The 12,283-nt window shown below is 43.0% G+C and overlaps 1 protein-coding gene across 5 annotated transcripts in view; it reads right to left on the bottom strand.

Annotated features, from left to right (window-relative positions):
- Positions 1-12,283, bottom strand: part of IKZF3 (IKAROS family zinc finger 3) — a 35,679-nt gene that overhangs the window by 10,417 nt on the left and 12,979 nt on the right. For 2 of the 5 annotated variants that reach the window (XM_054649496.2, XM_077190875.1), the window contains exons 4-6: positions 5,144-5,404; positions 4,304-4,471; positions 3,260-3,376 (exon numbers count right to left, since the gene is read on the bottom strand). In XM_054649496.2, coding sequence (XP_054505471.2) covers positions 3,260-3,376; positions 4,304-4,471; positions 5,144-5,404 — 546 coding nt within the window. The remainder of the gene's footprint in view (positions 1-3,259; positions 3,377-4,303; positions 4,472-5,143; positions 5,405-12,283) is intronic. The other 3 variants (XM_077190876.1, XM_054649497.2, XM_054649498.2) reach the window with 3 other exon arrangements.

The following is a 12,283-nucleotide window of genomic DNA, read 5'->3' as shown; positions in this document are numbered from 1 at the left end:
TCTTCAATTCTCCTCCCTCTGGATGATTCCACTGCACATGGTGATTTAAACAAGTAATTATCTCACTGTAACATGGATCTAAAAATAAAATTCAGACTGGACTAACAGAAATGGTCAAGTGCTTTGCTCAAAATCACACTGAGAAAAAAACAAATACAGAAAATCCAGACTTCCAAAGCACTGCACAGCAGCCTGGAATCTCGGGTCGTCCTGCAAGCTCAGGGCTCAACTGCAAAGCCAGAAAGCAAAAAAAAAAACCTCTCTGAGGATGCTGAAAGAAATTCTGCAGCTCAAATAAATCCCTTTCTCGGTCAGATCTGATCAGTGGCTCTGGAATTACATGGCAAGTTGAGCTCCTAAGCATGGAATTTTCTCTGGTGTAAAGATGGGGTTGATCTCACCACTTTGACAGCTGGGAGCCCCTCTCCTGCTCAGCCAGCACCAGGGCTGAGGATGAGCTTCCCTGAGCCCCCTGATGTACACCTCAGAGTAGATTTCAGGTGTAATCCTGCCTGGATAAAGCACTTCCAGAGGACCATTTTCCTGCCACTGTGAGTTATCCATTAGAAAAGACTCTTCAGGCTGGCCTGTGAGTGCTGGGTGAGGAGCCACCTCTCCAAAGGTGCTGTCCCCTGGCCATCCTGGGTTCACTGAGTGGTTTGGGTTGGGAGGAGCCTTCAGGATCACCTTGTATCACCCCCTGCCATGGACAGGGACACTTTCCTGCAGCCCAGGTTGCTCCAAGCCTTGTCCAACCTGGCTTTGAACACTTCCAGAGATGGGACATCCATCTCTGGGCCACCATGTCACCCTGCAGCTGGAGAGAGAGCTGCTGCTGTCCCAGCCCCAAGCTCACACCAGCACTCACTCTGCACTGAGCTGTTTCCATAGTGTGGTTTCTGCCACACCAACCAATGTGAGCAGAATTTTTAGAATGTGCAGATAATGTTAGCAAAGCCCTCAAGTACAGAGCTGAAATTAGAGGCATTGTTTCCTGTAGCATCTCTGTGTGGTCACTCAAGAAGGGAGAGTGGAACGGAGTTTGGTGATTGTGCAATGAGAAAAACGTGAGAGAGATGGTTATCAGGGACAATGCTCCAACTATATTACATGAAACTTCTCTTTTAGAAATATTTCCACATTTAGAACATGCAAGCATGGCACTGAAAAGCAAATAGAATGGTTATTACTGTCCTGATGCTTTTAAATATTTTAATCAGTTAGGAATGATGGCATGTAGAGCACTTTTGGGTCTAAAGATGGCTCCATGTGAGAATTATAGAATTATGGAATGGTTTGAGTTGAAAGGGACCTTAAAGGTCACCCAGTTCCACCCTCCTGCCATGCACAGGGACACCTTCCACCAGACCTGGTTGAGAAGCTTGAGGGGAACTCAGAAAAACACCAAAATTCAAAGTGATGCAGAGAAGTAGGGAAAGGATCAGTAATGGAAAGAGGATGTTTACTAAACACAAATGTAAAGTGCTAAACTTTGGGGGCAAAAAAAAGAAATACAGCAAATGACTGCCTGAGAGTCTTTCCAGCTTTCCCTCTCCCTGGTTCTCCACCCAGCATCCTGTCAATACCAGGGAATTAGATGGAGTTCTCATTTTTCATAAAATTTCCTAAGAACGCTGCAGTAAAGGTGTGAAGGTCTCCAAGGCAGGGCAGCAGCCACCTCTTAGAATTTCCATTCCCTGTGACCAGTTCAGGCTCCCTGCAGTGCTGCAGCAAGAGCTGCACCACAGGCTTGGGGTAAGGGGGGAATGTTGCTGTTCTGAAATGCATCTAAACCATGAGAATAACTTCAAAGCAGAAACCTGCACCAGGTCTCATGTTTTCCTTTTTCACAGCTGGACACTTTGGGTGATGGCCATGGTGTTGTACTGTAACACAAACCACATTACAATGTGTAAAGGTTCTCACCAAAACCAAAACTTGGTGATGAGCTGATTACCAGTAACTTTTACAAATACTGTAAGAAATATGTCACTATGACAAGAAGAGAGCCCCCTCAAAACTATAAAACTCTTAAAAATCTCTATGAAACACTTTGGTAAGTCATGGTTCTCTGGGAGGTTTCCTGCATGTGTCACAAAGCCTGAAACACCAACCTACACTCTCTGCACAGTGCAGGGATTCCTGTACCCAAGATTTTATCACATATCAGTGGCTCTTCACACTGATTTTTAGGCCTGGCTTGTGATGACTCCTGCAAAATCTTGTCCTTACTGTTGTAGATAGAGTTATTAGGAGGAAATTCCTCCCTGTGAGGGTGTTGAGGCCCTGGCCCAGCACAGAGAAGCTGTGGCTGACCAGGAAGTGTCCAAGGCCAGGTTGGACAAGGCTTGGAGCAACCTGGGTTAGTGGATGGTGTCTCTGCCTATGGCACTGGATGATCTTCAAGGTCCTTTCCAACCTAAACCCTCTGTGATTCCATGTTTCCATTATTTGGTGTTTTTTCAAGGCTGTATAGCAAAAGATGGGAGCCTGAATTGTGAAACTGTGGCCTCAGCTCTTCTTAGATCAGTCATGAAGTTCTTTGGGAGGTCACAGCCACTCCTTGGCTCTGAATGGGAAGAGCAATTTTTTCCTGACTTACTGGTGTGTTGTGAGATCCAAATCACACAGTTCATTTCAGGATTTGAGCAGTTCAGGTGAAGCAGGGACAAAGATTATGGTGATTAGTTTTCACCAAAGTATTTTGGAACTGCAGCACTGAGACTGCAAAATGGAAAATAAGAAAAAAAAAAATGTTTTGATACATTTCATCTTTTCCAAAGGCAGCTCTATATTCAAAGCAGCCTCTCACTCTCTCCTAAGCTGATCTGTCAGTGATTTTTGGGGTACCACTCCCTTTGTATGCCCTGGATCCAAGTCACTAAAACTGGTGCAAATTCTAACAGAAAAGGAACCATCAAACACATGGTTGTCAACAACTCATCCTGTAAAATGAGCTACATAACAGCATTAATGTAGGAATAATTTAACTCACTGAGCATCACCTCCAGAAATGCTGGGTACAAAGTATTTTAGATGTTTTACACAAAGTAACACTTAAAGAAAAAAGTGATTAAAGTAAAAGCGCCTGAGGGCTACGATGAACCAGCCCGTTTAGAACATTACAGCCCCTCAGGTTACTGAAAAGGAGTGTAGGAAAAGCTGTTCTCAGGCTGTGGGTTAACAGCTCACCAGATGATCTTTTATAAGCCCTGTAATGTACTGAAACCCCAAAACCACTGCAATGTGATAAACTCACCAGCCTCACACATGCCAGCGTTCTGCAGGTAAGTCCGGCACCGCTCCTTGTGCTCCTCTAACGAGCTCCTCTGCTTGTAGCTCCTTCCACAAAACTCACATTTATATGGCTTCTCCACTAGAAAAAGAAACAATAAAAGAATTAAAATAACCACAAGAGACCACTAAAACACTGTCTTGCTTGAAGCATGGTGCTGATGGGGGACAGCACTACACTGCTGGTCTTGATTAAATCAGAATCTCATTTATCCTTGGCAGATAAGATAAATTTAAACTTTGATTCTTTGTGAGGTTGAACTTTTTTCTGTACAGTGCAGTGCAGAGATAACACCTATAATTTAGAATCAATGTTTTCTTTCTGAGCCCATGTAGAACACAGGATAAAGACAAATTCAAGGGCAAGCACAGCCTGGCTCCTGTAGAACTGGGGTAGCTAAGATTGAGTTATACCTGACTTGAAATCCAAGTCACCTCAGCTCTGTGCCTCCATTTCCCCATCTGTAACATGGACAGAACACCCTACCAGGCTTAAGAATAAACATCTGTTGAGCATTTTAAGAGATTCAGATGAAAGGCACTACACCACAGTGAGGTGGCAATAGTCATCTGCCTGCAATTATGCTCCTGGGATTTTCCTCACAGCTCAGAATGGGATGGGAGGAAATCCCAGCAAAGCACATCTCACACTCTCCTCAAGTTCAGAGCTTGCTGGCACAGCCAGCTGCACTCGTATGAAAATGAACTGACAAGGTGGTGATGGGTTAAAGGTTGGACTTGATGATCTTGGAGGTCTTTTCCAACCAAAACAATTCTGTGAAAACACCATGGAGTTATTTGTGCAAGCAGGTTTGTGGGCTGTGCCATGGTTCCCATGGCCCTTCTCTCTGCACCAAGAGCAGAGCCAGTTCCAGAAGCACCAGTGAGTGGTCACTGCTCTGTGTTGAGCCTCTCACAGGCTGAGCAAACCTCGCTGTCTGTCTTTTGCACACCGAGTGTCCCAGTGACACACATCCAAACCACATGGAGTGCCTGTGAAGTCACTTACCAGAATGTGTCCTTAAGTGACCCGTAAGCGCATCCCTCCTCTGGCAGGCATAACTGCACAGGTGACACTTAAAAGGTTTTTCCCCTGTGTGTAGTTTAATGTGGCGGAGGAGGTTTCCCTTCTGAGTAAAGGAAGCTCCGCACTGATTACACTGGAATGGCCGTTCACCTTAAAATGACATACAGAAAAGGACATTTAATGGTTACGTGGGTATCATGCTGTCCTCTGCCTTTTTGGAAGAGGAAAGAATGAGATATTGGATTGATTTCTTTCTATAGAAACACACAGAGTGTGGCTTCAGTGGGAGGGAGGTGCAGCTCTGGTGTCAGAGCTGCTCGTAGCATATGTAGGACTATGGAAAGCACTGCACAGTTCTTCCATGGAAAGAAGCGCTCTGGAGGAGGCTGATTCCAACAAGCCAGCAATTTTTAGAAGGAAAAAAAAGTCTTATCTTACTGCAGGCTGAAACTTAAGATGCTCATTGGTTTGTTGCCAAAGTATGGCACAGAGAGAAATTTATATACAGACTGAAAATGGCAGCACAAAACCAAATTAACTTTTGCTTTGTGCCAGAAATACTGCATTACATAGTGCCTTTCATCCAAAATTCTTAAAATGCCTCACCAACTTGCTTTTAATACTATTCAATCCTGATAAGAAGAAAGGTGGGTAAAGTGAGGCACAGAACATCGAGTAACTTGATAAAGATCACACGTGGCGTCAAGGACGGAACAAGGAAACCCTGATTTTGGTATCCTTTTTAAAAAGAACTAGTCTAGATTAAAAATTATCTTATTTTCAGTACTCCAGCTCTTACAAGAACAACAGAGGGATATTTACCAGTGTGGCTACGCTTATGAACCATCAAGACATTGAGGCTAATGCAGGCTAATCCACAGATATCACAATTCATCTTTCCGCTAGCTGGCCTGACGTTGTCATATGAACCCGAGTGTCTTTCCAGTTTAATGCTCTCATATTCGTTATATTCTCTGGGATATGTGTAAGGCAGTTCAGATTCTTCCAGGTTTTCCATTGGCTCGGAATTTAAAGCACTCTCCTCTCTTTCACTGTATTCACCTTTCACTTTAATCACATCATCTGCAGGTAAAACAAAGCACAGGAGTGAAAAAAGGCTGATCCTATCCACCTTAGGAAAAAAATGCACTAAAGATTATATAAAACAACAGTATCAATATTCCTAAAAGTTTTATTGAGCTATGCAGATGAAGAAATGAAGTTAAGATGTGGAACTTCACAGGTCATGGACACTTAGTGATACTCACAGTGAGGTAACCCTTGAAAGTAATTACCCTGCCTGGTAATTATCTTTGATGGAGAACTTCCTTCTACAGATTATGAGTGTATAATACAGTACAAATATATCCTGAAATTACTAGCCAGGATTCAAAAGAAAGCACTTTTTCACACCACTCACAAGTATTATTTTTATAGAAATCAGCATTTCAGGTTGCTTCTGTGAATTGGAAATACAGAAAGACATAAATTAAATAAGTCATTTTATCTCATAACTTATAGCTTCTTGTAGAACCTCTGGTGCTTAGAACTAGCCTAGGAAATATGTCTGATTAGTGCAGGACTCCCAGCTCTCCCATGGGATAGATTCTCACTAGTTAAGCCTCACAAATAATCCCAATTTTCACTTGCAAATCACAGTTTTTATCCATAGCTCTCAGACGTGTGAGGAGCAGTCGATAATCTTGATTTACTATGTGAGTAAAACTAGCAGAGACAGGGTAAGGGTTTCCTGAGAAATAAATGTATCCCAGAAATGCCAGAAGATTTTCCTGATTTTGTGAGGATGTGGCAAAGAACCTGACACCTCCTGAAGATCAGCATCCATGGCTTTCAAACAGGCTCCTTCCTGGACCTGTAGCCAGTCCAGAGGAATCCAAAGGCATGGCCTAAATGAATGCAGCTCCATGATAAAGGTGGATGTAACAGGCAGCTAATGATTTACTAAAGAGTGAAAATGCAAGCAAATTGGTCACACTGTAGAAACAACTGATGATTCCCAGCTTAGGGTGCTGAATTTCCATTCCACAATTAACTCCAACACTACCAGCACTTCCATTAAAATCATTGATAACTGCCAGGACAGCTTTTTTCTGCTTAAAGCTGGCTGAGAAAGTTGGGGCAGCCTGGAGAAGAGAAGGTTGTGTGAAGACCTCACAGCACCTTCCAGTGTCTGAAGGGATCACAAGAGAGACAAGGAGGGACAATTCATCATCAGCTGGAGTGACAGGATGGGAGGGAATGGCTTCAAGCTGAAAAAGGGAAAATTTGTGTTGGATATATGGGAGAAACCCCTCCCTGTGAGGGTGGGGAGGCCCTGGCACAGAGAAGCTGTGGCTGCCCCATCCCTGGGAGTGTCCAAGGCCAGGCTGGATGGGGCTTGGACCAGCCTGGGAGAGGGGAAGGTGTCCCTGCCCAGGGCAGGGGGTGGGACTGGATGAGTTTTAAGGTCCTTCCAACCCAAACCATTCCATGGTTTTCTGACAAGAGACAGATTTAAGGTCGAAACTCAAGTTGTGCCTCAAGCTACCGAGTGAAGAGGAGCAGCACAGGATGAAGCACATGGCTTCCTGTTTGAGCCTTGTTCTCTGGCCACCTGCTCCTCCCTCCAGCCCAGGATCAGACAGTTCAATCTGGCACTGAATCACTTGTCCCTTCTCCAAAGTACAGAACATGAACTGCTGAATATGTATTAGCTCTGGTTCTGAGTAATAAACCACATCAAATGCCGAGAACAAACAATGGGTGGCAGTGAAAATGAGGTGGCGACATAAAAGCAACGTTGAAAAACAAAGATCTGGCAACCTAGAATTTGATAAAATCCACATTTTCAGCTACATTTTAGGGAGAAAATCACTCCTCTGTCCTAATTGATTGTATTAAGCCCTGCCAGTCTGTCTGACTTTGGGCTGAGCTGGGGGAAAGAGGTGGGTGATGGTTTCTTTCTCCTAAACAAGACCTCCCATAGTGTGGAAAACTCTGAGATCCCTCTCGTGCTCTCCTTGGATGGGGATATTGATGGAAGAAAGGGGTTTTCTCCCATACTGTGTGCTTTTATCCTGTATCCTGGAAAATATTTGGATTTTGCTGCTGGGATTTGCTGCCCCAGCCCTGGATGAGCTCAGGTGGGTTCAGGTGTTTTCTCAGTGGATCACAGGGAGCTCCAGATTCACCCAAAAATGGGCTGTTTTTCTTTGTGGATCCTTCAATCCTTCAGTAGCAGCTCTGCTTCACATCCCACAGATTCCTGCTTCCACAGGAACAGGGCTTCCTCTGCAGGTGCCTTCTGCTGCCAACTCCATGTCCAACGGTGTGAGGGTGATCTTGTTATCAAGATTCTTTCAAAATTAGTTTATACAACCATTTTCATTTTCCAAGGAAAAATGATTGCCAGTTGCTGAAAGGAGATTTCAACACCCATCCCTTTCCCAGGAGGCAAAAAAAAAAAAAAAAAAAAAAGATTTTTTGGTTGTTTTTTTCCCTCTCAAAAGGAGGCTGTTCCAAAATAATTTGCTACATCCTGCCCAGCATGGTAAAAGGAAGTACCCAGTGCAGCTGCACCTTGTTGGTGCTTTCAGAAACAATTTCAATTCCCACTTTCTACTCAACGTCTCACCTTTCGTCTGCATCTCACGCAGTTTTCAGCAGTGGAGGCCAAGCTGTGACCTCCAGCAGAGGCTTCTGTGCTGTTTGCTTCACTTTCTCACCACAGTGCTTGGCCCACAGCTCCAGAGCTGTGCCAGGGTCTGTGTGGGCACTGGTTTGAGCCCCCCATGGCACATCCTTGGGCGCTGCTGCAAACTGGGCAAATCATCTTATGATTCCACCGTGGAAAATAATCACCCCTGCAGTTTCCACACTGCACAGAAGGCTTGTGTTTCCTTGTAGTAACAGAGGAGGATGCACCTGAGTTTTGATCAAGGCTTTTCCATCACTGCCTCTGCAAAAAACAGGGGCTGTTTCAGCTGTCCATGGCATCCAAAGTTCAAGTGTTTTCCTGTAGGTATTTGAAGGATTTCCACGGGAAAATTCACTTTCTGATGATTGGCACCAAGAGAAGACACAAGGGAAGAGAATTTTTTAACCCAAATATAAATTAGAAGGGTTGGGATTTTTTCACCTGTGATGGTTTAGAGGCTGCTTCAGCTCCTGACAGCCAGACAGGAGACAGCTTAAGTGCAAAGCAGTCTGAGGAAAAGATGGCTTGGTATAGGCTGTACTAAAATTAACCAAGTGATTGCAGAGTCTGGAGCCACCAGATTACTCTTTCAGCCCAGACTTTTCTCTGTACTGGCATGCACAGGGAATGCCATGTGATCAGGAGATTGGCAGATGTGGGGAAGGTTTGTATCTGTCACTTAAAAATCATATCAACATATTTTATTAGACCAGGGAGTTTCCAGACTGGTCTGCCTTAATCAAGAGGAAGGAAGCTGTGACTTCATGTAGAATAGGGAAATTTAACTGAGGAAAAACACAATTATCCCTAAAAACACTAACAAAGCTCCCACAGTGGAAAAAATAAGTGTCATCATCTCTTCTATTAGGCAAGTAAAGAGGTTGTAGGAGAAAAAAAAAAGCATTCATAGAGTCCATGCCAGGGAACTATTTTTCTCGAGGCAGTTCATGGAGTTAATATACACTGAGGAAAAAAAAAAGCTGCAGCTTTTACAGAACAAAGTGCTGGTGTGATGCGTTAAGGCTGATGCACATGGTTTCATTTCCTGGGGAGATGATTACAAGATGAAAGACATACTCCAGAGTAATATTTTTGTTTCACCTGAAACATTGTAAAAACAATGGGTTCTGGAAAAAATCCAAAATAAAGCTGCGGTGGCAACTTCAGACTGAGTCACCACCCAAACAGTGCTTGTGTGTGCTCTATAAAATGATAGAATCACAAAGGGTTTGTGTTGGAAGGACATTAAAGCTCATCCAGTCCCACCCCCTGCCCTGGGCAGGGACACCTTCCCCTGTCCCAGGCTGGTCCAAGCCCCATCCAGCCTGGCCTTGGACACTCCCAGGGATGGGGCAGCCACAGCTTCTCTGTGCCAGGGCCTCCCCACCCTCACAGGGAGGAATTTCTCCCATAAATCCAACACAAATTTTCCCTTTTTCAGCTTAAAGCCATTCCCTCCCATCCTGTCACTCCTGTTCCTGAAGCAGAGCCCCTCTCTGCTTTCTTTTAGGTCCCTTCAGATAATGGATGGCTGCTCTGACATCTCCATACAATCCTTCTTCTCCAGGCTGAAAATGCAGAAATAAAAAAGTCAAGAGAGCCAAATAATTAGGGCAAGTTGGAGGGTTTCTGAATCTTAGCTTTTCTTCTCTAGGAGGAAGTTCCAGAAGGAAAAGCCCCCAAATTCTCCATTTAATCTGAGACTCTGGCATCAAATACAGAGGAGAAAACCGAAGTTTTGTCCTGTTGTTAAGCAAAGTTTACCAGGAGCGATGGGAAAAGCACAAGGAATAAAACCCAGAAGCCATTAAAGACAACGGCAGGGAAGGGTGATGTAGCTCAAGTGTTTTACAAGGAGTGGGGTCATAATCGTGAAATCCTCAGCACATGCAAAAAGTCAACTGGGTAACAAAGAAACTTAATCATCTTAATGTGGCATTTTAATGATGCTGCTGATTTGCTGTGCCAATTCAGAGATAATGAGCCCCTAATGCTACAGATGTTCAGCCAGACTAAAGGAAAAAAAAAAAAAAAGGAAAAAGGAAAGCTTTTCTTGTATGCCATTTCCTAACTATCCAATTAAACAAATTGTGAAAGCATATAAATAGTTTACCAGGTTTTGACAGCTGTTAATGGGATTCAGATGCTGAGGAACAAGAAGGGAGTCGATATTGGAGGGTTCTTGTGACTACCTGGGTTTGACAGGTATTAACTGATGATTCATCACTGTTATCCCCAAAAAACCCTACAGACACATGCCAGAGCTGCTCCCCTCCCAGAATGAGAGATTCCTGTACCTAACCCAGCCTGAGACACAGAGTGGTGAAGCTGAAAAAGTCAGTGGAGTTTCCAGATTGAAGGCAGAATCCTGCATGTTTGTGAGAAACACCTCAGCAATGGAATTAACACACTGGGGGCAAAGATAAGTCATGAAAAAAAAAATTTCCATTATCCTTGTTGAATAAAGAAAGTAGTGCATCCCATAAAAATTATAAACCAGGGGGAAATAATTAAAATAAACAATGCTATGCCTAAGTTTTTTTCCTCAAACAAGAAGAAAACAATTACATGTAGTATATACTGAGAATTTGGAGATTGTAACTGATGGGAAATTATAAAATGTGAAATGACACAATAGCAACATGGATTTGGTTTGTTTTTTTTTTTAATGAGGCAACACTATCAGAGTTAAGACAATTTTTCTCCATGTTTTTCTTCTACCCCATTGCAGACATCCATCGAGGGAAGGGAAAGGATTTCAAGGCTTTTTGGCCCACCCTGGTTTGTTTTCCCTCTGACTCCAGCCTGGGCTCCCTTTTTCCCAACAGCTGTTATGAGATCATTGTTTGCCAACAAAGAAAGAGCAATCACCTCAGAGCAGAATGAACTTGCAGCCAGACAGCAGAGACAACCACCCCAACCAGGACACGGTGACAAGAAATGCCCTTGCAGGGTGCAGACATTGGGCCTGTCCCATCCCTCAGGTCCTTTTTTGTGTCACTCCAAGCCAAAGCAGAGACTTCTCCACTAAAAGTCCCAAGTATTGCATTTATTATTGGCTTTGGGTTTATTTTATCTTTGTGCCTCTTACTATTTTCTTAGTACTGTTGTTCAATAGTCACTTCAATACAAAAAAACCTAGTACTTAATTTGTTTAGATGCTTTATAAGGCAGACGTGAGGGGTAATTCCTAAATGAGCCAGTGAAGAATGCACCTGGTGGAAATTTCACTTCTAAATATAGGAGAGAAACTTTCATCATTCCCCTTTGTGGAGTGCAGGCTCAATGGTAATGAGTCTCCTTGGTTTTATTGTGACTTGAAACAAAAATAGAAACAAATCAAATTGAAATGCAGCACTGAGAATTGGAAAGAAAATAAAAAAAATCAGCCAGGCATCATTTTCCAAGTGCTCAGATGTGTATTTTCTACTTCATTAATACCAGTGCCTCTCTATCATTAAAGCATAGTGTAATTTATCTAGTTGTACAATTAATTGCAAAATAACAGTCACCAAACAACACACGTCGTTTCCAAGCTCATGTAAGTCAGGAAACTTGAATTATGTAACTGGTTCTTCAAGCATCTTACTTAAAACAATGATTTTTCTTATAAAGATTAATATTCCTGTGGAAATCCATGATTTCACACCCAGTATTTCCCCTCAATTAACATTTTCTGCCTAATTGTACTCTAGTGTTTTTCTAGGATTTTCATTCAAAAGGTTTCCAAATTATGTTGAAGTTATACTAACAGAAATAGGGGTAAAGGAGAAATGTTCCTCAAAACTGAGTGTTCCCAGAGCTGGAGTAAAACAGGACAAACTGCACAGCAACACTGTGCAGTGCTGAGTTTAGAGAAGGAAATGGAATTTAACTTCATTTAACTGCATTTAAATGCTCTTAACTGAAACTACAAACGGAATTTGGGAAGCAGAATGACCTTCCCTGGGACAAATTGGACTAGGGGCTGGAAAATTATAGCTAGTGTGTGCTGAAACTACCATGGGATTTTATTTTGGTTGTTTGATTTTTAAAAGTGGCAATAATTTGTCATTTTTACTCAACTTTCTACACCCCCAGTGCTGGAGGGGAGCACAGAGGGAATGCCATCCCACACCCTCAGGCCTGCAAGGCCCAGGTTTTCCACCACCAGTCCCAGATGAAATTTATTTTAATTTTGACACCTGTTAACGTTATCCTTTCAGATTTGAATATCTTTAAAGTCTCCCTCTTACAAAAAACAAAAAAAACACAGAAAAAGATGA

Source organism: Agelaius phoeniceus, chromosome 26 (assembly GCF_051311805.1).
Source record: "Agelaius phoeniceus isolate bAgePho1 chromosome 26, bAgePho1.hap1, whole genome shotgun sequence".
In the NCBI taxonomy this organism is placed as follows: Eukaryota; Metazoa; Chordata; class Aves; order Passeriformes; family Icteridae; genus Agelaius; species Agelaius phoeniceus.
This window is presented reverse-complemented; position numbering and strand designations above follow the sequence as displayed.